Source organism: Meles meles, chromosome 15, assembly GCF_922984935.1.
Source record: "Meles meles chromosome 15, mMelMel3.1 paternal haplotype, whole genome shotgun sequence".
Classification (NCBI taxonomy): domain Eukaryota; kingdom Metazoa; phylum Chordata; class Mammalia; order Carnivora; family Mustelidae; genus Meles; species Meles meles.
The window spans coordinates 29434392-29457662 of NC_060080.1; the positions used below are offsets into that span (position 1 = coordinate 29434392).

The 23271-nt window shown below is 46.0% G+C and overlaps 1 protein-coding gene across 4 annotated transcripts in view; it reads left to right on the forward strand.

Annotated features, from left to right (window-relative positions):
• CRIM1 (cysteine rich transmembrane BMP regulator 1) overlaps nt 1–23271 on the forward strand; it is a 192630-nt gene that overhangs the window by 100228 nt on the left and 69131 nt on the right. For 3 of the 4 annotated variants that reach the window (XM_045979815.1, XM_045979814.1, XM_045979816.1), the window contains exons 5-7: nt 11887–12008; nt 19061–19243; nt 21814–22011. In XM_045979815.1, the coding sequence (XP_045835771.1) occupies nt 11887–12008; nt 19061–19243; nt 21814–22011 (503 nt within the window). The remainder of the gene's footprint in view (nt 1–11886; nt 12009–19060; nt 19244–21813; nt 22012–23271) is intronic. The other variant, XM_045979817.1, reaches the window with a different exon arrangement.

Sequence of the window (23271 nt, forward strand, 5' to 3'; positions counted from 1 at the left end):
AAATATATTTGAAGTCCTCCTTTCTCAACTAAGAAAAGAACATCTATTCTGTTGCCCTCTGCCACAGTAATTTTTGGCCCAAAAGAGCAAGTCAACTCATAACTAAAAAAGCCAGAGTCTATATTAAACTCTGATGTTTTTAAAACAAAATAATTTTAGGAATTCCATGTTGTTATTGGACTTATCCCCAGATTGAAGAAAACATGCTTTCCTAGAAGTAAAGCCCTTGTCCATGGAGATGAACTATCTCCCTAGTAGAGAGTTTAATTTGTTAATAATTCACTTCAGATGTGTGAGCCCTGTTCTTCCTATGCTGGTGCTTTTCGCCTGTTGCGTTTCGCCGTGAAAATGACCAGTATCCAGTCTTCTGTTACATTTGTGTAAGTCCTAAAACAAAGTTGAAGGCCCTCCTTGAGCGGCTTAACAGTTTGGCCTGGCCATCAGCAGACCCTGGATACCTGGCCCTCTGACTCTCCCTGAAAGAGAGCGACGCAACCGAATTCTGTACGACTTTCAGGAAACTTGGAAAGCAGGCTCCACTGCTCGGGTAATATTGAACCTCAGAGGACTTTCCCCATCCACCCTCATTTGATGTTATCATCGTCATGATGCAGGCAAACAGAACAGCTCCACACAGTTTTGCAAAAATGTTTTGCGAAGTTATTCACATAACTAATAAGCACATCTAAAATGTTAGAAGTCCTCCTTCCCCTGCAAATGCCCAGAGCAGTCGCAGATCTCATGGATTGTCTTTCCCTGCTCGTTTGCCCCCACACGTTGGATGTAAAGAACAGGGCTCCACACTGCTGTGTGGACACAGTGTGCAGAGAGTTCAGGGTGGTCTGGGCCCAGTAGATATTTAACTGCTTAACCGCAGCCACAGGGAAGGCGAAGACAGCTTGTTTCGCTTGAACTGATGCTCACTTAATCTATGAATATGTCACCCAGACAAGTGCTTCTTAAATTGCCCTTTCCTGAATTTGCCTTGGTTGTTTTTTGTTTTCGTTCGTTCTTTTTTTTTTTTTTTTAATTTTTTTAAATTTTGTTTTGTTTTTTGAAAAGGAAAGAAGTTGTATGTCATGGCTCTTGTGATCTTGTACTCTGTAGGTTACGGATTGCTGAAGACTCTTAATGACACTTCCTGAGACTTAAAATTGTGTACTTTTGAGGGCAAGGATGCACCTTTACTATGTCTCTCTCCCATTAGTGTTGAGCACAGGTTAAATACTCAAGAATTGCCTTTAAGTTTATAGATAGTTTATAGATAATTGATCTGTGCCAAGTCCTAGCATCAAAACCCTTTTGTGTTTCTGCTCTGTTCAGGGAATGATTATTTTGAGTGTTGATGGAGCGCTGGACATTGTGCTACCTGGTAGGAAAAGAGAGAGATGCGGATTTAAGGAGCTTACCTTCTAAAGGGAAGGCAAACATGTCTAAATCGTTACAGTTTAAAGTAGCTACATGCTTCAGCAGTAGGAGTGTGAAGAAAAAATAAAAACTAGCTCATAGAGCAAAGAGATACTGATTCTGACTTGGAGAACTGTTGGATTTGACTTTTGAGCTGAGTCTTTAAGAATGAGTCAGAGTTCACCAGCTGGAGAAAGAAGAAAGGGCATTCTAGGCTGTTGTGGTCGTTGATTTTTAAACTTTTCATGTGACTTCCAGCTTAAAACAGTATCACTAATCCCATCTATCTTTATGATTCAAGAAAAATGGAATTCATGACAATGTGGATTGTTCCCCCCCCCTCAGATAACCACCCCTTTTCAGGAATACATCACTTGTTTAACATGGTTTATTACTTTCCTATTGTTTTCAATTAAAGATGCTCCACAGTGTGGTACACGCGGCCCCTTCTTACCCAGCCCTGGGCTGCTTCACTAGTCTCATCCCCTGTAGGTCCCCCTACAGTAGAGCCCCCAGTCCCCACCCCAACACGTAACATGCGCCCGGTGGGTGGAGCCCTTTGCTCCAACCTAAAGATGCTATATTCTTTCTTGCCTCTGCAAATGTCTTTACCTGCACCGGCACCTGCCCCGTGCCTGACAGCTGCTCAAAACCTCCCTCTCTCTCTCTCTCACACACACACACACACACACACACACACACACACACACACACACACAGCACCAGGCATTTATCCCTGGGCCTCTCAGAGAAGGCATCATGGAGGAAGTGACTCTCGGAGGGAATGGAGGACTGTGAGGCCCAGCAGGGACTCAGTGTTGAAGATGTGGAGCCGCTCCTGTGCCAACTGGGCTTTCCTCCGGCAGCCGCCAGCAGCTGCGGTCTCCACACGGAGAGGGACTTACTTAGTTGATGCCACAGTTTGCACTTGGCCACTTGGCAGGCTTGGGGCTGAATTTGACTCCAAGACATGTCCTCTTTGCTCCACTCCCCCACCCATCTTTAATGATTTACATTTTAAAACTGGGAGATGCTTCAGGTAAAAATACGGCTTCTTTTGAGTAATGGGAAGGTGTGGCAACAGTGTGCATTACATCGTGGAATGAATAAGGAACAGACCTTCTTGAGTTGTCTGCACAGTAGCCCTCTACTCTTTCAGGATTCCTGCCTGACTCCTGAAGACATTCAGGTTTGGCCTCTCTGGGGTTAGCTGACTTGGGTTTGGTGTTGAGGGACCAGATGTGGATGGAGGTTAAGAGGGTAAGAAGTTTAAAGACATCGTGAAGATAAGGGCTCAGGTGAAATGCTGGGTGTGGGGCGGTCTTGCTAAGGAGTTACAGTCAGGATGAGGCCCAGGCTGAGGCGAAGAGGGAAAGATCTCTGGGGCGCAGCTGTCTTGGGGAGGCTGAGAGTCGGGTGGTGGGAGTTTGGGCATGGCAGGACCCAGAGCACGAACTGTTGTGATCAGCGAGGAGGGTGTTGTTCAGGGATTTTAGATTGCTGTGGCCTCAGGATCGAGGAGCTGAAGGGCAAGACGCGATTCCAAGAGATGAGGTGAAGTCAGGGTGTTGAAAGTGCTTCATCCACATGGACATGGAGGCCTTCCAGATTATCACATAAAATAGCTAACAGGTGGCCAGCGCTTCTGTGTTCCTGATACTATTCCCGGTGCTTCTCATGTATCAGCTTATTTAGTTCTCAGAGTAGAGTACTTTAATTGCCCCAATCTTACCTGTAGCTCAGATGAGGCTAAGAGAGATGCTATCATTTGCGCAAGGTCATATAGATCCTTATGGCTAGAACTCAAACCTAAGATAGTCTTCAGGTGCATTCTCTGACTGCTTCCCCCAAGCCCTTCGGAAAGGAGGGAAGACAGAGAGGGAGGGCTTGCATGAGGGAGGAGAGTGACAGCATGGGGGATGTGGCCAGCTAGGAGGGACTTGACCACCCTTCCAGCCCAGGTGACGAGTGAGTGTGGGGGAATTTACTGTCTCACTGAAGACAGCTGTAAGGAAATACCATCTGGGGGCACGCAAGGTGAGTGTCAGAACCCATCGGAGGGGCACGCTCTGCGATGATGTTCGGATGTTGAGAGAGTTTGTCTGCAGAGAGGTTGGGGAAGGCAGAGAGGCTGGAGTGGATGAGTGAGTCCCCGAGAAGCAGAGTAATGCTCTGTGAGGAGGCCCATTCCCTTGAGGACAGGAGGCCATGGGGTCTCGGACTTTGCACTGATGACAAGGATGAGAGGTCTGGGAATTGACACCCCACACGGGTCCACGTGGGCACATGCTTCTTCATGATGCACGCTGTGTCCGCAGCAGCTCAGGCCCCGGGGGGCTCGAGGCGTGCTGGCCACACAAGCTGTTCAGGTTCTCCAACAGAAGGTTAGTCCTGACGTCTTTGGTGTTTGTTGTTTGTTTGCTCCGGAGAGGAAATGGAAAAATTCACATCCCACTATGTTCTCATTTGTGATTGTATATCCCACTCCTTCCTAAACTAAACTCCCTAAACGGGATGTGCATCCCCAGCCCTGCCGAGCCGAGCGCCTCCTGCTTGTGTTCACTCGGCACATGGTTAGGAAACGATCGTATGTTCATCCGTAAGCTAGTTCCATGTTCCACAGCACCCGTTTCTGATGCGGTCAGTGATCCCAGCTCTGAGGTGGGTATACCTTATGTCTCCACATCCAAACCCAGTCCTCCTCCTTCCTTTAGTGCACTGCGCTGGTTTCCTTCTTTCTTCCTCTTCTTGCTCACTGGTTTTCTGTGCATCCCTTACTCCTGCCCATTTATTCTCTGAGCCCATCCTGCCGACCACCAGAGCAGATGCCAGTGTCTGAGGACATGAAGACAGAGAGCCTTCCGTTCCTGGGACTTGGCTGTTGTCAGACTTGTTGGGCTACACGGAGCATGGTTCAGGTTGCCCGCCAGGTCCCAGCTCTCCTGTTTAACAGGGGCCCAGGCATTGGGGCGTCTTTCCAGCTGGGCTCATACTCTGGTTCCCCAGCTGCCAGGACTGAATCCCTCTGGAGCCATCTGACTCTCTCCTTTGGCCATCACATTGAGGTGGTGGCGTGTGTGAAGTCCCCTTGCCTCCTTAACCCTCCTGCTTACTGTGGAGCCTGGTTCTAGAACATGACTGTCAATCTTACAGGAACCGTGTGGGCTTATCAGTTCCATTTTCCTACCATTTCTACCACTTTTCTTTCAACTTAGCACTGTAAGATAAGATTCCTACACCACATGCCAACCTTGAGGAGGGAGCCGTAATCATCTGCCTCTTGAGAACACGAGAAGAGAAGGGCTTCAATGACGAATTTATGAAGGTCTTACAATGGACTTTGTTGTTATGACTGATATTAGAAATGCAAAGGAATATTTTACCTCATTGCCCTCGATTTATATCTTCTGTGTATTGGAGCATTTCTTTGCTCCCCACAGAAAAAAAAAAAAAACAAGACATAACAATATCAGCAGTGCGGAGTGATTTTACTGTTGTCTCTGAAAGGGCAAGTGGGGAAGAATTTGCAGTTTCTGATTGTGAACTCGAGGGGGGAACAGCTGCTGGAAGGAAGCGTGGGATCCTCAGAGCTGGGCCCGGTGCTTGTGCAGCCAACTAACGCACGTGTGCAACTGCCCGGGGGGTGGAAGTGCAAGGACATCGTGCAAGAATTAGCTCCAGAAAGGGTGACTAAGGATTTGTTACCGAGTGAGTAGCAAATCTTTTATGGTGAGCCATGAGAAAAATTGGGACCCTGAGAAACTTCCCAAGGAAGGAGTGCCGTTCATAAAGATAGTCAGACCCTCAGGAGGGAAACCTGTTTATTTTGGGATGTTTTATTTGCAGTATCTCTCTCTCTCTCTCTCTCTCTCTCTCTCTATTTTAACTTAGCATTCCTGGAAAGAGGTAAAAAATTTAATCAGTACAAAAGTAGTGCACCAAGTTTAATTAAACTTGAAGCTTTTTATAGTAGTGTGTTTTATGTGTCACTATAATTTCCATTCCCAACAATTATTTCATTAATACACTGAATGGAATCCTAGTAGTACAAGTGATTTTTGCCCTTTTATTTCCACATTTCTCCTTGTTTCCTAACTAAAGGGAGAGCTTCCTCCCGCCTGCAGACAGCAGCGTTTGTTTTACAGACAGCAAGTCTCCCCTTGCGAAGGGCTCGGCTTTGGTCAGGTGTGGCATGCGTCCAGGTTTGGGAGGGACTGTTTGCAGAGGGCCTCTGTGGAGGCTCTGTGGAGTTGTTTTCCCTCCAGGATGTGGGCTGGGATATGGGTCTGCTCCGGGAAGATGAGGCCTCCGTGGTTTGTTGCTTCCACATTTCCTCCTCTGCGGGAGTTTATTGTAGGGGAATGCTAGAGTAAAATTTGGCCTCCGCTCCTCGTGGCGCCCACCATGGGCCTCCTGCGCTGTGCTGAATGGCAGTGGGAGTGGCAAAGAGGACTCCTCTCCTGCAGCCTCTTCTAACCCCCTCTGGCTTTGTCTCTCTTACGGCGTCTCTAGTCATTCTCGTGAAGCACACTGTTGCTTCTTCAACTGAGTTGTGCGGCCCTAACTTCAGTTATGAGGACATGCCCAGGCATCTGGAAACATGAGCATCAGGCCTATCGTTTCTTCTCCTGCCTTGCTTAGTCCTCTTTAGTAGGACAAAAAGAGAGAGTTGTAGATGTGTACATATACTCCTCAAAAAAGAAAAGTCAAGAAAGCTTCTTCAGAGAGGAGGAGGCCCACCATGAGCTGGGCCTGAAAGCCACGGCTGGCAAGGAGAAGGGGGTGAGGGAGGGGGAGGAGGAGCCAGGAGCGTGGGAGTGCAGGCGTGTGATGGGCTCCAAAGCTGGGGTGGGCGCCAGGAGGAGCAGTGGGAGGGCACGAGCCAGGATCGGACTGTTGAGCGAAGGGAAAGCGAACGGCAATAACAAGTGTGAGGTCTTAGAGTGAGAAGAGAGAAAGCTCATCCTGCTCCAGCCATCTCATTTTATGGATGAGAAACGTGCATCCCCGTGTGGCTTGCCAGTGGTGACAGGGTTCCTGGTAGACGATGGCATGGCCTAGTCGCTGTTGTGTCTTTCTCACTCCTGAGAAACTGTATTGGGGCAGGAAGGAGGTATTGTAAATGATTGAGAGCAAGTGCTACAAATCATCTTTCTATTAACATGATAGATCTCATTGTACTTGGCTTTTTCCACTGAGAGGTGCACGTGAAGCCATGGTAGCTGAGAGCCTGCCCTTCTGGGAGCAAGTTGCTCAGAAAGCGGGTCCCGGGTTCCCTTGAGTGGTATCTCCTGGAGGGCTCGTGATGCAGCGGGATTCCGAGCCCTGCCCCAGACTCATAGACAGACACTCCCGGAGGGTGGCTCCCTGGAATCAGCATTCTAGACGGATTCATCGTCTTTCCCTCCACACACTAATTTTGGAAAAGTGCTTTAACTATTAGCTCTCGGTCTGAAATTTATACCTGTAAAAACAACGCATGGTTTAATCTCTGACTTACTAACCATAAATTAAATGTTTATGCCAGATTATTGTTTTGATGGCTTTGTCTTTTTTATTTCCAAGACAAATAAGACACCCCCACTAGAGATATTCACAGGAGAGGCAGTAAGATTTTGATTTTGTAGGATGAGCATGTTCCGTCCCAAGAGTTCAGCACCCATGTGTACTATTGAAGGTCAGAGGAGAGAATTAATCCTGGTCGCCTTTTTTTTTTTTAAGGTTTCAAGTTTTTATTTGAATTCCAGTTAGTTAACATGTAGTGTAATCCTGGTTGCTTTTTGATCAGAGAAGGCCTTGTAGGGTGGGTGGTCTTCAGGTTGCGTGGAATTCACCAGGGGCAGAAGAGCTGAGGTGGAGTGCACGTCCGAGCCATGGCGCTGGGTGGGGTGGGGGTCGGTCGGGTGAGTGGATTCGGTGGCAGGCAGATTGCCCTTGTTGCTCAGATGCAGCTGATGGAGGAACCAGTAGAACATGGAAGCTCGAAAAGATGAGAAGCTGGGCTTGCAAGCCCTCTGGGGCTGTGCTAGGACTCTGGCCTGCCTGGGACTGTCTGTGTCGCCCAGGAAGCAGAGGACAGGAGGGGAAAGCATTGCTGTATATTGCCTTTCAGCTATCGCAAGCAGCCAGCCTGGGCCTCCTAAGGAGGGGAGTGCCCTCTAGGGGCTTAGCTGGTTTCTGAGTGTCGTTCCTCACTGCTACTCAGGCGCTCAGATGCCCACTAAGCTGCATCCATTACCTCCTCAGAGAAAAAAGACAGCTTCAGCAACCCACCTGGCTGCAGCTGTGATTACATTATGCCAAAATTTATTAATGTGCCTTGATTGATCATTATCTTAATACTGAGGATCACATTAGAAGCTTGATTTTTCCGGCAAATTGCACATACAGGTTGCTTCTTGTTTGAAGTTCAAAAGCCCTTAGCCCACGTGTTGTATGATCCTATTTATACGAACTGTCCCGAAGAGGCTGGTCCACAGAGACAGAACAGAGATTCGTGGTTGCAGGGTCTGGGGAGGGAATGGGCATACAGGGCTTCTTTTTGAGGTGATGAAGATGTTCTAAAATTAGGTAGTATGGTTGCACAACCCTGTGAATATAAAACCACTGAATTGCACTTTAAAGGGGTGAATTTTATGGTATGCTAATTATATCTCAATAAAGGTGTTACTTTATTTACTTAAAAAAAAAAAAAAAGCCTTCGGCACTTCTGCTCTAGGTGTCCACAAATAGCTCTGCCTCGAGTAACCTTTTTGAGTTCATGGAACAGAAATCTTAGTGTTTTACTTCTCACTTTCTCTTTTGTGTTTTTGTTTTGTTTAGTTACTGTTATCCCTCTTTTATTCATTTCTGTTCTGCTGAATTTACTTATTAGTGACTACGCATAGCAGATGCAAGGAGAGCTCGTGGTAAAATGCGCACGCAAGTCACCACAGAACACACTGAGAGGAAGCTTAAGGGAAGTATGGGATCTGACGGCTGCGAGACAAGCCGTCTTCTGAGGTTGGCCCTGGAGGACAGGTGGCATCTGGACAGACAGCTGGATAAGGAGTGTTCAGGGGGGAGCTGGGGGGAGCAGTGCAAAGGCAGCAGGGTGAGGGCTTATGTGGAGAACAGAGGAGTGACCTGAGCAGAAAGAGAATGAAGAGAAAGACCACAGAGTAGAACTGGGGGGAAAGGCCCATGGACTTAACAGTGTTGAATGCTAGGCTGAGGAGCGCGTGAAGACTTCTGGTGTCGGAAGTACGGGAACCGGGCCGTGGGCCGTGGGCCGTGGGCCATGGGATGGGTGGGAAGGAGAGACCTAGGGGAGGCCAGGGGAGAGCATGGAAATCGGTGGGGGAGAGGGTGGATTTAGAAGTGAGGGTAAGTGTTAACGTGGATGTCTTGAGCATCTCTTTCTTGTACGTCACTCTGTTTCCTCTGCCAGTGAGCCACACGTTTTCTTAATTTTCTTGCTTGCTGTTTATCCAGGCAGGAGATAAAGGGTAGGAGGAAGACTGGGGAGGAGGGACAGAGAAAGAATAAAAATGAAGAAAAAGGCAGTGAGGACAAAAGAGCAGTTTGCATGCCTCAGTTGTTTAGTCACTCAGCATTTCCTCTTCGCGATTCCCTGGAAGAGCGTCTAGGCTCTTCTAGTGGAGAACACAGAGCAGGAAGCCTTATTTAATTTCAGGTCAGTTGTGAAGGCTGTGTGCCTCACTGTTCCCATCTGTAAAAGGGAGGAATACCTACCTCCAGTGTAGGTAAACCAGGGAATCTGTCATAATCTTATTACAGAATTTTTTACAACTACATTGGACTCACATAATTTGTAGACAAAACAAATTTCTGTGGCAGGTGAGAGTCTTGCTGAGTCCCCCCGAGTTTGTGAGACAGAAAGTGTAAACCTGTCTGTCAAAACATAATCCATGTGAGTCGTACTATGTGAATATAGGAAATTGCTCTTTGACTCTTTTTGACCTATAGGAAAATGACAGTTTTCCTAAAGTTCCAACCTAATAGGTAGTTGCTTGATAGATATCTGATGTGAGCCCAGGTTTTCACCCGTCCTGGTTTTCTAGTAAGTTCCTTCGTTATTCAGGTGCTAATGGTCTTTAACAAACCTGATCATCTTTGGTTCAGGGGAAACTGTGAGAAGTCAAAAGATAGCAAGAAGTGAGGAAGGCTTGCCAAGGGGCTAGTGCAGAAGGGGAAGGGAGCTGGGGGCAGACCAGCCAGCAAAACCAGGGACACCTGAGTCCTCGGAGCTTGAACATGCAGTCATTCTGGGTTCAGAAGTGAAAATTCTGCATCAGGGGTTTTCCTTTGCGAAGTAGGTTACTAGGCAGTTGTGTGCAGTTTCAGACCTTCCGTAACATACCGCAGACAACCTTTGTGAATCTCTACAAATGCAAGAGAGAGATCTAAATGTTAGGAAACAGGTCAGATGTAAAAGGAGAAAAAGAAGCCATAGGGCAGACTCCATTACAGGATTTCTGACAGCCTAGAAGAGAGCCTGGCACGTGAGTGCCCATACGTGTCCAGGAAAGGTTACTGGCCTGAAGAACAGCTGAAGAGGTGTTTTTTGGTTCATTGTATACTCTTTTGGTGTTTGCATTAGAATGATTCTCTAGAATAGGGAGGAAGGCGGATCCCAGAACATGTGGAAGAAAGGATTAGTCAGCTCTTCTCGTAGGCTGCTTTCATTGTAACCCCATGTCAAATATCAGGATCAGGGCGTGGCCTCTCAGTCCCTGAGCCCCGTGTATCTGTGGAGACTGAAGAGTTGAAGGTGTACAGAAGATCAAGAATAAGTGTAAATAATGTATCATTACTGTAACATCACAGGGATAGGATTATCTGCTTAAAACTGCAGTGACAAGGCACATACAGATGACACTATGGGATACCCTTTGCAGGAGCTAAAAGGCAAGTTCAGCTTTACCCAAACCTATAAGGTGATTGTCCTTTGGGAACACAGATCTGCCCACACAGAGCAGGCAAACGTTTATCTTAGACCGTAGGAAGAAACACTGTTGGAGCAAAACCTTATCATCTAAACCCCTCTTTTCCCCCAGGTGCCCAGTATAACCATTGCCCCACTGGGAAGAAGGCTGAAAAGGCCCACCTTGAGAGGGGTTGTTGACACCTTTCCAGGTGCTTTCATGGTCTTTGGTACAAGTTTAAATTGAAATTTGTTTCCTTTTTAGTTCTGTGGTTATATAAATGTAAGGAGACCTCTGAGTCTGATTATTGAGGTACTTGTGGATGACAGGCATATTTTAATTCGTTAAACATCCAGAGAACAATAGGAGAACAAAACAATCACTTCAGTAGCGGGAGTGGGAAACAGCACCAAAATCAGTGAGGGTGTTAATAGTGTTACTTCCCTGCTGGGAGTGTTACTCTCCCGTGATCTTGGCCCACACTGTACCCACATACTTCCTGCATGGATGTCCCCTTTTAGGATGCCTTCCTGTCACTCCTGTCAACCTGGGAACTCCCTTAGTCATCCTTTCCGCCTTCAGATCCCCACTTCCAGCCCACCCCGGGGCTGGAGTCCAGCTGCTCCTTCCTTTTATTTCATTTATATCCTGCTGCCCTGAGCTTCTCATTCCTGCCTAGGCCCTTGTACCAGATCATCCCCAGGCAGTTGACGACATTTGGTTCTCCTGCGGATACCCACCACTCTAACTCTTCTCTCTTTAGGCTGGTTTCCCAGCAGAGTTGCAGTTAAGGAAGGGTGAGAGCCGGCAGAGCGACTCACAGTTCAACGAACACCTCATGCGTGCGCGTAGACAGAAATGGGCGTGTGGTAGCCTAGAAGATGCCCCAGATTAAGACTGTCAGCTTTCACGTCGCTGTCAGGAAGTCCACTTGCTGAAGCTTATGCCGTTTCTAAAGACCTCCTCAGTCTTCAGTCAGAGTCTGTTTCTTCTGTGATACAGAATTATAAATTAATGTGGCTAACGATGAGGGCACTTCTAGACACAATCACACTGATGAAAAGAGACTCAAAAGCTACTAACTAAATAGCTGAAAGAAGGGTCAGAAGAATCCCTGAAAAACACCAAAAGGTCAACAGCAAAGCCACAACACAGAGTCGTTTACACAGAGCACCCCTTCGGCCTGAGCCCGTGTGAGCTTAACTGATCTGTGGGTAACCCCATAATGTACGCCCATAAACTCGGCCCCACACCATCAAGGGAATGCAGGTTATGCTGGTCTGGTCAAGTAAGAAACGACATAATACATTTTAGAAATATTTCTGTCAAAATGGTTAAAATTAAAAATACAAGTGTATGATAAGGAGACGAGCCTCAGTTATTGGGAATGCAAATTATGTTAGCACCCATTCGCCATTTCCCCGTGACCCCAGATGCACAGGACACTGCCCTACAGACAAGCCCGTGCCACAGCCCCCGCCACCTTGTGGGCTTCCGACTTCTATGTTGTTGTTTATTCATGGGGTTTTCCTTCCCTTTTCTTTGGTTTCAGATGCGAGTGTCTCTCTGGCTTATGTGGTTTCCCCGTGTGTGAGGTGGGATCCACTCCTCGCATAGTCTCTCGTGGAGATGGAACACCTGGAAAGTGCTGTGATGTCTTTGAATGTGTTAATGGTACGTGGGGTTTCTCTTGTTCTCAGAGAGTGGACATTCGTGCAGGAGGATGGGAGGGGTCTGTCTGGCCACTTCTGCCTTTTGTGAGGCCGGGCATCTACTCAGGGGCTCAGAGCAACTCCCTCAAGAAAGTAGGTCTGCTTGAGATCCCACAGTGCAGCAAAGGCAGTGAGGGAAGGGGATCCTCATTCCATCAGAGAGAGGATTTCGGAGGTGGAGGCACAGATTCATGTAGCTGTCACATTCCTCTGTGTTTCAGTCGTGTAGAAATGTTAGGATTTCAAGGAAAGGCTCATGGAGCCTGTGATCATCCTGCCACTGCTGACAGGAGCCAGTCTGTGGAACTAACGCCACATGGAAGCTACACAACTTGAGACAGGAGAGGCGTTGCTCGCCCGGCAGAGTGTTTTCCTACTTAGAGAGCACGTCTTTGACTGTGCTGGGTCATTCGTATTGGCCTGCTTTTGGCTTAAGCCGTGTGGCCCGGAAAAAGCCTTCTTCAGTCACAAGATTCCTTCAAATAGAATCCATGCCTGCCTCACCCTTTCACCTGTTGCGAGAAGGCTTGGTGTTTGGTGACATGGGCTGATTGAATTTAGATGCTAGAAGGGAGAAGAACCCAAGACCTGTCCCTCCCTCAGAATTTTCAGAAGGAAAACAAAGAATAAAAGCCAAGAAGTGAAATGTCAATAATTCTAGCACTGTTTAGTCAATACCTAGACAGAGGGAAAATGAAGACGCATTTGGACAAGTCCAACAAAATCACATGTGCAGAAACCTCTAAGACACCAGAGTTCAAAGAATTTCTGCCCTCTCTCAAGCTTGCCTTTTCCCCAAGAAAATTAAAATTGAGTCCTGTTTGATTGCGTCCTGTAGTTTTGAGTCCAGCGATTGCCTGTCGTTCTGTTCGTTTTGCTTTGAGGAAACACTTGTGGTATGGCTTCATGGTTGAGAGAACGTAGACTGGAACCGAACGACCTCACTTTGAGAATTGGTTCCTCTACTCACTGGCTGTGTAACTTTGGGTGCCTCTTGGTCTCCCTGGGCCTTCATCTCCACATCCGTCAAATGGAGTGAATAACCGTCACTTACCTGAGGTTTTCTCTGTGAAGCACTCTCAGTGGAGCCTCAAGAGCAGATGCTTTTATTTTGGGTACCCACCTCCTGTTCACATCCACAGACACTGTTCTGGACGTTCCCAGGGGCTAGAGAAGGTGAGAGGAGCTTCCTGATTCAGACCTCGCGAATCCAAGGCACAAGTACAGAAAAAGTCCATTCTCAGTTCTTCTAGTCACCTGTAGTCACGTGTGGTAAACACCAGCTAACGGCCCAGCTTTCTGTCTGGTACCGCTGCGTATGTGTATTTGTCGGTGACGTTTTGTGAGTAACTCCTGCCGTTGGAGACAGAGTCCCTGCTTCCCCTGGATTCCCAGCCTCTGGGAGGTGCTTCCTTCCAGGACCCCTTACGCTGCAAGTGCTCTCGTGTCTGTGTCTCGTTCTCCCACCTGAACCACCAGAGGCAGAGAGTCTGTCCCTGTTCTGTGGGCAGGAGCATGTTGTCTGCCTCATGGAGGGCACCCAGGGCTTCTCGGGGGAGTGAGTGAGCAGATTCATGTCATCTTCGTTCCTGCTAGAGGGGGCTGTTAAATACCAGCCCACAGAGGGGCTACTTTGTGGGACTCCTCCATCTTATACTGCCCTTCCTGAAACACTAATCTTGAAAGTCACTGGTCCCCTGGAAATACCACTGCTAATAATACGATTTGCTGTTGTGTCCTCTGGGTGAGGAAGAGGTGTGCCTTTCTTCTTTCCTTACATCTCGATTATAGAAATTTGTGCATATGCCTTTCTTATCAGGACATTCACTTCACATCTCCCCCCAGTGCGGTGTGCTTCAGACAGCTGAGCACTGCCCCACACCTCAGGGGCCGCGGGGGGATCTCCGGGGCCTGCTCCTGAGCGTAGTCTCACTTTTCATAGAGCTCTGAGTCCGGGAATGGGACTTGCTGTCTGCCACGAGCAAGTGCAGAAATGACAGAGCATCCTCGCACTGTTTCTGGGGGGGCTTCTTTCTTGCCACCACAAATGTGGGTCATTTTTGCTTTATTTGTTGTCCTGTTCGAGTGTCTCTATTACTCTCTTAGTCACTGAGTTGTAGATGAGACTAGAAACTGTAACACTGTGAAGATTCATAGTCAAGGAACAGCAGTGATGTTTAAAGACATTGTACCTGCAGATCTGCATTTTACTACTTTGGAGGTACACACACACACACACATATGCACACACATATCTGTATGTATGTGTGTATGCACACATGTGTGTGTGCGCGTGCATATTTGCCCCTCTCCCCAGTGCCCTGGGAGAATCTTACCTGTCCTAAGTTCATCATTAGAGGATATTACATATCAAAAACTCATTGTTGTCATCACTTAGGAAGGAAGGGGTCTATATATTTATATTTATAAAACTTTCCTTATGCACAAGAGATTTTAGGTAACTTTATAAACAAAAACAACATAATGCTGAAATATTAATGAGAAAGCAGGGAATCCTAGACTGGTACATAAAAGTTGAAGTGAAAACCAAAAAGAAAGCGGCTGCAGGTACATAGGCTGTGTCTGTCTGTGTTATTGCAAGGGCTGAATGTCAGCCAGGCCCCCAGCCTCCTGGCCATCAAAGTGAGAAAAGGAGATAGAGTCAGATACACAGTTCTTATTTTTAGAGGAAAAAAACCTATTGGAGGGGGCAGCTCTCGTCTCCCCTGGGTTGTTAAAAAGCTCTAGATGGTGTAGTGGGCCTGTCCTGAGTTACTTTCATACCACCGACGCAGACATAGGTTTCCTCTGTCACCAGAAAGCAGAAACAAAATATTAAAATGCAACTCCATGAAAGTAGTTCTCAGAGATCCATGGGACACCCAGCTGGAGCCTAGATGACGAGAGCATGGTCTCTTGGACTTTGAGAACTCCCCAAAATATAGGAACATCTCCAGAAACCCCCGCTTGGGAGACAGTGGGGTGGATGTTAACATAAGTAACGCCACGTGTAGAAATGGAGACAGCATGTCAGCACTCAGTTCCTGAGCTGCCACTGAGGTGATCCGTGTGTGTGTGTGTGTGTGTGTGTGTGTGTGTGTGTGTGTGTGTGAGAGAGAGAGAAAACGAGCATTAAAGTGAAAACACAAAATGAAAAATGTTCACAGAGAATTTGAGAACTCCTGTGTTTTGAAAACATTAGCCTGGATGAATAGATAGACTAGTCTCCCTAAATACTATTTTCAGTTTGATTTGGTTTGGTTTGGTTTGGTTTGGTTTGGTTTGGTTTTGGCGGTGGGACTGCAGAGTTGCAGACCAGGTAGAGGCAGTTTGTGACTGAGTTCTCTGATGAGAGCCAAAAGGAGGATCTATGAGGTGTTGGTTGAAGGACAGGCCTGTTTAGAAACCCGAGGAACAGGGGATATGCTTGAGCTCCTTTTACAGAAGCTTAGACGTCATCAAGGTCACCAGCTGGAGGTGTGACCTCCACGGTCGCAGTGGAGCAGTCTGGAGTCCCCTTCAGGACTGTGTCTGCTCGGGCCTACTAACAAAAGTGTCATCATCTGTCATCCGGAAGAGAGTGATGGCCTCTACTTTTAGATGGGTGCATGTTCTCCATTTGGCTGTCATACACCCTGTTGTCTTACACGAGCCCTCCCCTCGTTCCTGGAGGACTTTGGATCTGAAATCTCAGGCCTACAGTGTGGAAGTGATCATTTGGTTGCTTCAGATATGTGGTCAGTTGTGTATGTGTATGTACAGACATTTGAACTTTTTTATGAAAAAAGAACATCTCAGTCCAAGTGTCATAGCCAATAACTGACTCTTCCAGCATCAGACACTAACGTGTGAAACTCACCAGTCACGGAAGAGCCATACCCAAGGCTGGCTTAATCTTTGTGTGAAATTCCGGCCTAGAAAACTCAGACCTGCAGTCTTTTCATGCGGAAATGCGTGCAAAACCATCTACTGAGACGCCTTTGTGTAGTAATAATGCTCGGTCATGTTTCTGAGATAAAGTATTTACTTCTACAGTAATGAAGAGAATACTGCACTTTGAAAGAAATATTCCTCACATGCACTAATGGAGCACCGTTGTGTTCCTGGGGCCTTATCAAGCTGATCTTATTTCAGAGTGATACCACCTTTTGCAATCCTTTATAAGGGTTGTTCCCTTTCCCTTATCCTGAAGTAGATCTGTCGGGGGCATTCTAGTGCATACACTTCCTCTCCCCCACCCAGGGACGAGGGCTTTTCCTCTTCAGGTATTTAGAACTGCATGCACCCTGTCTTTGTGACCCGTCTGTTTGCTCTTGACATGTGGAGATCTTCTTAGATGTCTACCATACAGTTACCTCTCATTTGGCTTATGTTGTCTACCCACTGGCCTTCCTACACAGCTCACCCACAGTTAAATGAGACCAGAGGCAAGATACTGGCCTTTTTACTGAGAGATTAAAGAGAAAAAGCAGCAGAAGTGTATCTGTTTGGATTTTTCTTCTACTTTCACATTTGATTTAAAGTTCTATGTTTTAGTCTTTTCCATCATCAAAATAATATACCCGTCATATCTGCCAACCAGTGTAATTTGGCAGGCAGTGAAACCATCTATACCGTAAGGTTCTTTTTCGGGAATTCTGTAATATATTAAAGACGGAAGAGAAGATTCCAGAACTTAGAAATATAAAATTCAATTGGACAGATGTAAAACATACACAAAAATGACTAAAAAGACACTTTTATGCATCTCTGTATTGAGAAGTACAAATCACATAGTAAATTATTTCTTTGTAATATTTTTCATTTCCACAGCCACTTAAGTTGTCCTCTTAGAGAGGCAGTGGTCATCTCCCCATGTTCTGCGATTCCTCTATCCCCTGCAGGTGGGGAAGTCATTGGTCATTGCTCCTCAAAGACCCCTGCTGTCCTTCTTATCAGGTATTTTCTCAAGAGCCTCTGTAAATTTCTCTCCGCATCAAACAGATTTCATTGTGTCCTGTGGGTATTATTATTATTACCACCATCATCATCATCCTAAAGAACCGATTATGTTTTCCAGACTGGGTTTTTGGGGACTCCTCATGTCTCTACCTTCCAGCCTCTTCTCTCTGTGTATTAGCTGGTGAGACCTAACTGCCAAGTCCTCATCCAGCCCGTCCCCTCCAACTTAAGCTCCTACACCGCCCCCCCACCATAAAGATGGTTCATCTGGAGCAGTGATATTCATAACCAGACCCTTCCCTCCTCACCTCTTCTCATCTTGTGCAGAGATTTGTAGCTTCACACAGATGCTAGATATGGCTGGTTAATGCAGCCAGGTAATTAATGTTGATGGGGTTCTACATTTTTCTCTCACTTTGAATGGGTGCTCAGCCTTTCGTTAGGGTGGACAGCTTTACCTCTCTGCAGAGCCTGCAGGTTTGATTTGTGAGGGCACCACCGTCTTCTGTACTTGGAAACTTATGCTCTTACTGCCCGGTTCCTTCCAGTTCCATTTCAGATTAGTGTGTTGACGGAAAGCATATGGAGGAATTCTGAGCTGTCATAAGATGATACTTAACCCAACCTTAATTTTCGGAGAAAAGGAATACCGTATACCGCCGCAGCAGGGAGGAGGTTCAGATGTGCGCGTTTGCTACTTGTGTGAACGGGTGCACGGCCACCTCCAGCCAGTTATGTGACTGTAGGCAAGTCACCCAGCCGCTTCTAAGGCTCATTTTCCTAATCAGAGAAATGGATGGTAACACTTGCTCTGTCTTTTCCACTGGACTGTTACAAAATCAAATGAGAAAGTCATTGTCCTTAAATACAAATCAAGTGCAAATATACTCAAATTAAAAGGCAGTGAAAGTCTCTCTATAAATTGTGAACATGCAGGGTGACATATTAAATGATGTTGGGGTAGAGAAACCTGTGAGAAATGCATGTATCATAATCCAGTTTTTCCCACCTTGTTAAACAGGGTACATCAACGCAAGAGACCTTTCTTCAACTAGGGAGTTTTTTTATGTTGCCAGCTTCATTGAGGCACATATCGTGCAATTCACTAAGTTAAGTTGTACAATTCAGCAGTTTTTAGTATATTCACAGGGTTGTGTAATTATCACAGTCAATTTTAGAACGCTCATGAATCCCTGTAAAAGTTCCCAACTCATCCAACTTGTTGGTTCCCAGCTCACTCCCCATTTGCCCCCAAAACCCCCAGCTAACTGGCTAATCTAGATTAGCCAGCTAATCTAGTTTTTATCTCTGTAGATGTGCCTATGATGGGCATTTCATGTAATTAGAATCATATGATATGTTTGGGTTTTTGCTTGGCTTCCATTAATTACCGTAATGTTTTCAAGTTTCATTAATGTTGTAGCATATATCAGAACTTCATCCCTGTTTACGGCCAAGAAATATTTCATTGTATGGGTATACCACATTTGTCTGTCCTTCACATCAGTTTGTAGACATTTAGGTTGTTTCCAAGAAGTGGAATGGTGTTTTGTTAAAGTCTAAGTACTATTAAAATTAAAGATTATTAAGCTAGATAGAGGGAAAAAAAGAATTTAAGAAAGAACACTGGGAAAATACAAAAATACCATCTCTAAAAAGACCTAAATAATTTTTTTGAGGCAGAACAAAACCTAATGTGGAGGCAAGATCATTTTTTTAAGGCAGAGAATTCTCTAACAAAACAAATGTAATCTCTTTAAAGCACATATTAGACACATGAGTTTCATGGTTAGATGGTTACCTTTCTTTGGAGGAGGGGTAAGGCAGTATAGATTTTTTAAAAGGAGAATTTCAATTCCTTGGGGCAAAGAGGAGAGCTATGTGACTTTTTAAATTTTACTTTATTTTGCATTGCCTTATTGCTTCTGTTTTTAAAAAAATTACATTGTTTAGTACGTTTCTATCAAATTTTAACTTTCTGCTGTCGTAATTTTCTTGAGGTTGTTGGGAAAACAAAAGGACACCACTCAGAAATGACTTTGAATGTGCCTTGTTTGCTTTAACTCCTTTCAGAAACAAAGCCAGCCTGTGTATTCAACAACGTGGAATATAACGATGGCGACATGTTTCGAATGGACAGTTGTCGGTTCTGCCGATGCCAAGGGGGTGTTTCCATCTGCTTCACGGCCCAGTGCGGAGAGCTGAACTGTGAGAGGTACTATGTGCCTGAAGGAGAGTGCTGCCCCGTGTGTGAAGGTAAGAAAAGGTGCTGATCAAAAATTAATAAGCACAGACGTGGCTCAGGGTTTTAGTATCAAAATCCACCCAAAGCAGTCTCATCCAAAAATAGTGGAATATTGAAGAAGTTCCCTTTTTATGACATTCGTGGTCCATCTTTTAGGACTTTGATAATGTCAGGAAGACTGCGTAAAAATCTCTCCCCAAGGGAAGTTAGGCCTGGGGTGTAGAAATGAGCCACCTGTTCACACAGATCAACTAGAGATTTCCCACAACTGCTGTCAGTTACTCCCCTCTGGTTCTAGTAGGTCCTCACTCAGTTGTGGGGGAAGTTCTCTTCACCCTGACATCAGAGTTCCCCCTGCTTTCCTCAAGTTGCTTGGCTAGAGCAAGCCAGACCTAATCACTGACCATCTCAGCCAGGCAGCTCAGAGAGGAGCTTGTCCTGCCTCCTTTCCACACCCGTACCTCTCCAGGGAGGATCAGGACTCCACTGCCCTCCACTCTTTGACAATGTGTGTGGGCAAGAGTGGGCTGTGTGGCACGGTGGTAACACCAGCGTAAGGTCCAGTCATGTGTCAGGTGTGGTCCTGGGTTGAAGGTTCTCAGGGGCCTGCTTTTTCTATATCCCCTCACCCTTCTAGGAACTAATAGTTTCACATTCTTCCAATAGGCTTTATCCTCCTATCTCTGATTCATAAATAATAAACATTTCAGAATAATAATTCTGGATATCCATTCACTACAACCCACCCATTTTAAGGCTTAAGAAGTGGAAGCTCAGAAAAGTAGAACATTTGTTTGAGTTGATAATGAAACCAGGAATGATACCCCCACACCTGACTGTGTCTCTGCTATGACCACATCACACTGGTTCCACAGAAAGGAGGGTCATGTGAGCCTTCTTGTCTTGACTGACTAGGTCACAGACCTTCCATCTGGAATCAGACATGTCAGTCTCATGTCTGACATTCACCCTGTCTTTATCTGCGCACGGAGAACAGGACAAAATGTCATGCCACATTCCGTACCTTTTCCTGTTTTCCTAAAATCCTGTTCAGTGTCCAAGCTTTATTTACTACATAATGTTCAAGATGTGAAAAGGTTTAAAATATACAAACTACATTCCTAACACTGAACAACTGTTCATAATAGGGAAATTCTTTCCCGTGTTAGCAATTATTTTGGTCAACATAGGAGAAAGGTGGTTTAGTTTTTAGGTGTCATTGGGGATTAATTTTTAAAAAATCACATCAAACTTCTTTCTAACCTTCCCAAAAGATGTGTTCCCTGGCTGGCCCCAGTTGGTAATAGTCGCTGAAACTATGTAGTGGTTGGTGGTGTAAAAACATAGATAGGAACCTCTGTGTAATAATCATAACGAGTTGTCTGGGCATGGATCCGGTTAGGTCTCACTTCCTGGAATTCAGATCCAGGCTCCGAGTAGAAATGAAGTATGCGGTGTAAATATTTTTTATAAAGAAATTTATAAAGTCTTATCTAGCTCAGGTCTTTGGCTGCTTCCATTTCTGGCAGCCTGGCTTTCTAAAGCTGGGACTGCATTATTTTAAACTTTTGGCATTCTGACTTTCTTATAATGCCGTTCCTTCTTTAGACTGGAGAGGACCAAATTCATAACTTCCCTCTCGGCTCAGCAGCCCTGACTTTTTGAAGCCAGATTTTATGTGTTTCTGAAAAAGAAAATTAAGTGGTTTATCTGGTGGCTCTCATTATCATGGTAGTTGGGGTGGTGAGCGCTGTGAATTGTGCAAGCCTGATGATTCCCATACCTGTACCCCTGAAGCAAATAATAATACATTATATGTTGATTTAAAAAATAAATAATAGTACCTTTAAAAAAATAATGGTGATTGGGGATTTTGTATGCAGTATTTATGTCCTGGTCAGTAATGTTCAGAAAACATGTTTTGTTGTTTATAGTAGCCTTGGCTACTCCTGATCCCCAGCCTGGGCTGCTGTTTGGCCACCCAGCTCACGGGGAGAAAAATGGCCTGGTTTCCCAGCCTTCCCTCCAGGGCACAAGCCATGACCCACAGTATGTCTAAACGAGCCTTGTCCTGAACAAGGCGAAAGCAGGTGCCTGCCGTACTCACCAGTGTCCACATGCTGTCCACGTGCTGTCCATGTGGATCTCCAGGCACCCTGAGACAGAGTTCAGTTATCCAGGAAGCCACAGTATCCCTCTGAATTGGATGGGGGCATTATTTTTCTACCTTACAGGGGGTGAAATTGAAGTATAATAAACATTAAAATTGACAACTCAGAAGACCTTGTCAAACGCCTAAAACGGACCTGCATTTTGTAATTACCAGCCCACAGCTCTGTCCACAGAGTTTTGTGACTTATGAAGTGGTAACACCTGCACGTTGGTTTTTATGCTACAGATCCCCTGCCCCGTCTACAGTGTCAGGAGGGGTGGACACGAATTCAGGATGACAGCTGCTTTTGCATGTGCCCCTGGAGACGCTATGCAACCCGAGCTTCTGCCTATGACAGCAGGCAGAGATAAAACGTAGATTAAATTAGAATGCCCTCCATCTTACCTGGAACTCACCTTTTTCATCTAGATCCCGTGTATCCTTTTAATAACCCTGCTGGCTGCTACGCCAATGGGCAGATCCGCGCCCACGGGGACCGGTGGCGGGAGGATGACTGCACGTTCTGCCAGTGCATCAATGGAGAGCCGCACTGCGTGGCAACAGCCTGCGGACAGAGCTGCATGAACCCCGTCAAAGTGCCTGGCGAGTGCTGCCCTGTGTGCGAAGGTAAGCCTCGTTGCTTCTAATGAGTCCCTGGCGAATGTTTCGTGTTGGATAAGCTTCTACCAGTGTGTGCTTGTTTGTTTTTCATCTCCTCGGGCATGATGTCTGCTTCATGCTGTTACCAGTTGCAGATGAATTTATTATACGGCCAAAACTAATCGTTTGGGGCAAATGTTGCAAATTTGCAATGAGAACCGTGTAGTCTTAATTTTTACTGCCGCCAACATGCTTGTCTCAAGACTTTATGATACAAGCATATATACATTTCAGTTCCATTCACTTCAAGCCTAATTAGCATCCAAAGGTCAATGTGGTGAAATAGAATGGGAAATAAGACCCATGACGCAAGCGTGGCATGTTTGACTTTTCGTGTTTCCATGAGCCCAGGAGTCCTGATGGCTGGAGGAAAAAGTCTGCAACCATCAAAGGCAGTTTGCTCTCCCAACTGCCTTCACTCAGCAGCCCTTCTTCTGCTATCCTGAGGCTTTTCCTTAAGTCTCGGTTGCCTGCCTTCACTACCCCTCTTCCTGTGTAGTGGAGAGGAGCCCCAGGCTTCCTAGTTTAGCCTTTTGCAAGCCCTACTCCAGCCCAATTGCCCCATCCTGGGAAGTGTCTTTGCACACTTAAGTCAACCTTAATCCTCTGTGCCTGTTAGTACAGACAAGAGAGTGAATATTTATACTTACAGATCCAGCAGAGTGTCATTAAGAAGCACATTTGCATAGTAAGATGAACTACAGTGGATCATGTTGAAGATGGGTCCTTCTAGAATTTTTAAAAACAGCTTTTAAGGAACTGACAGATCTTTTCAGACATGCAGTTGGCTGGGGGCGCCTGGGTGGCATGGCTGATTGGCCGGCCAACCCTGCATCCGACTCCTGGTTTCTCCTCAGGTCGTGATCTCAAGGTCCTAGGATCAAGCCCCGTGTTACGCTCAGTGCAGTCTGCTTAAGACTCTTCCTTCCTCTCGCTCTACCCCTCCCCCCTGCTCTCTCTCTCTCAAACAAATAAATAAAATCTTTAAAAAAAAAAAAAGGAAATTCAGTTGACTAAATCCTGTATCGGGAAGTCTTTCGCTTCTACCTTAATTGTAAGAAACTCAGGCTTCAGAGTTTGCCTGACTAGCTTCGTTAACCCCTGAGGGCTTAGAATTCTAAAGAACTTAAAAATCATATAAAAATTTAAGCCGGAGGACATCACCAATTCCCTCACCGTTACTCTGCTCAGCGTGCAGCTGCCACACTCCAAAAGTTCATAGCTTCC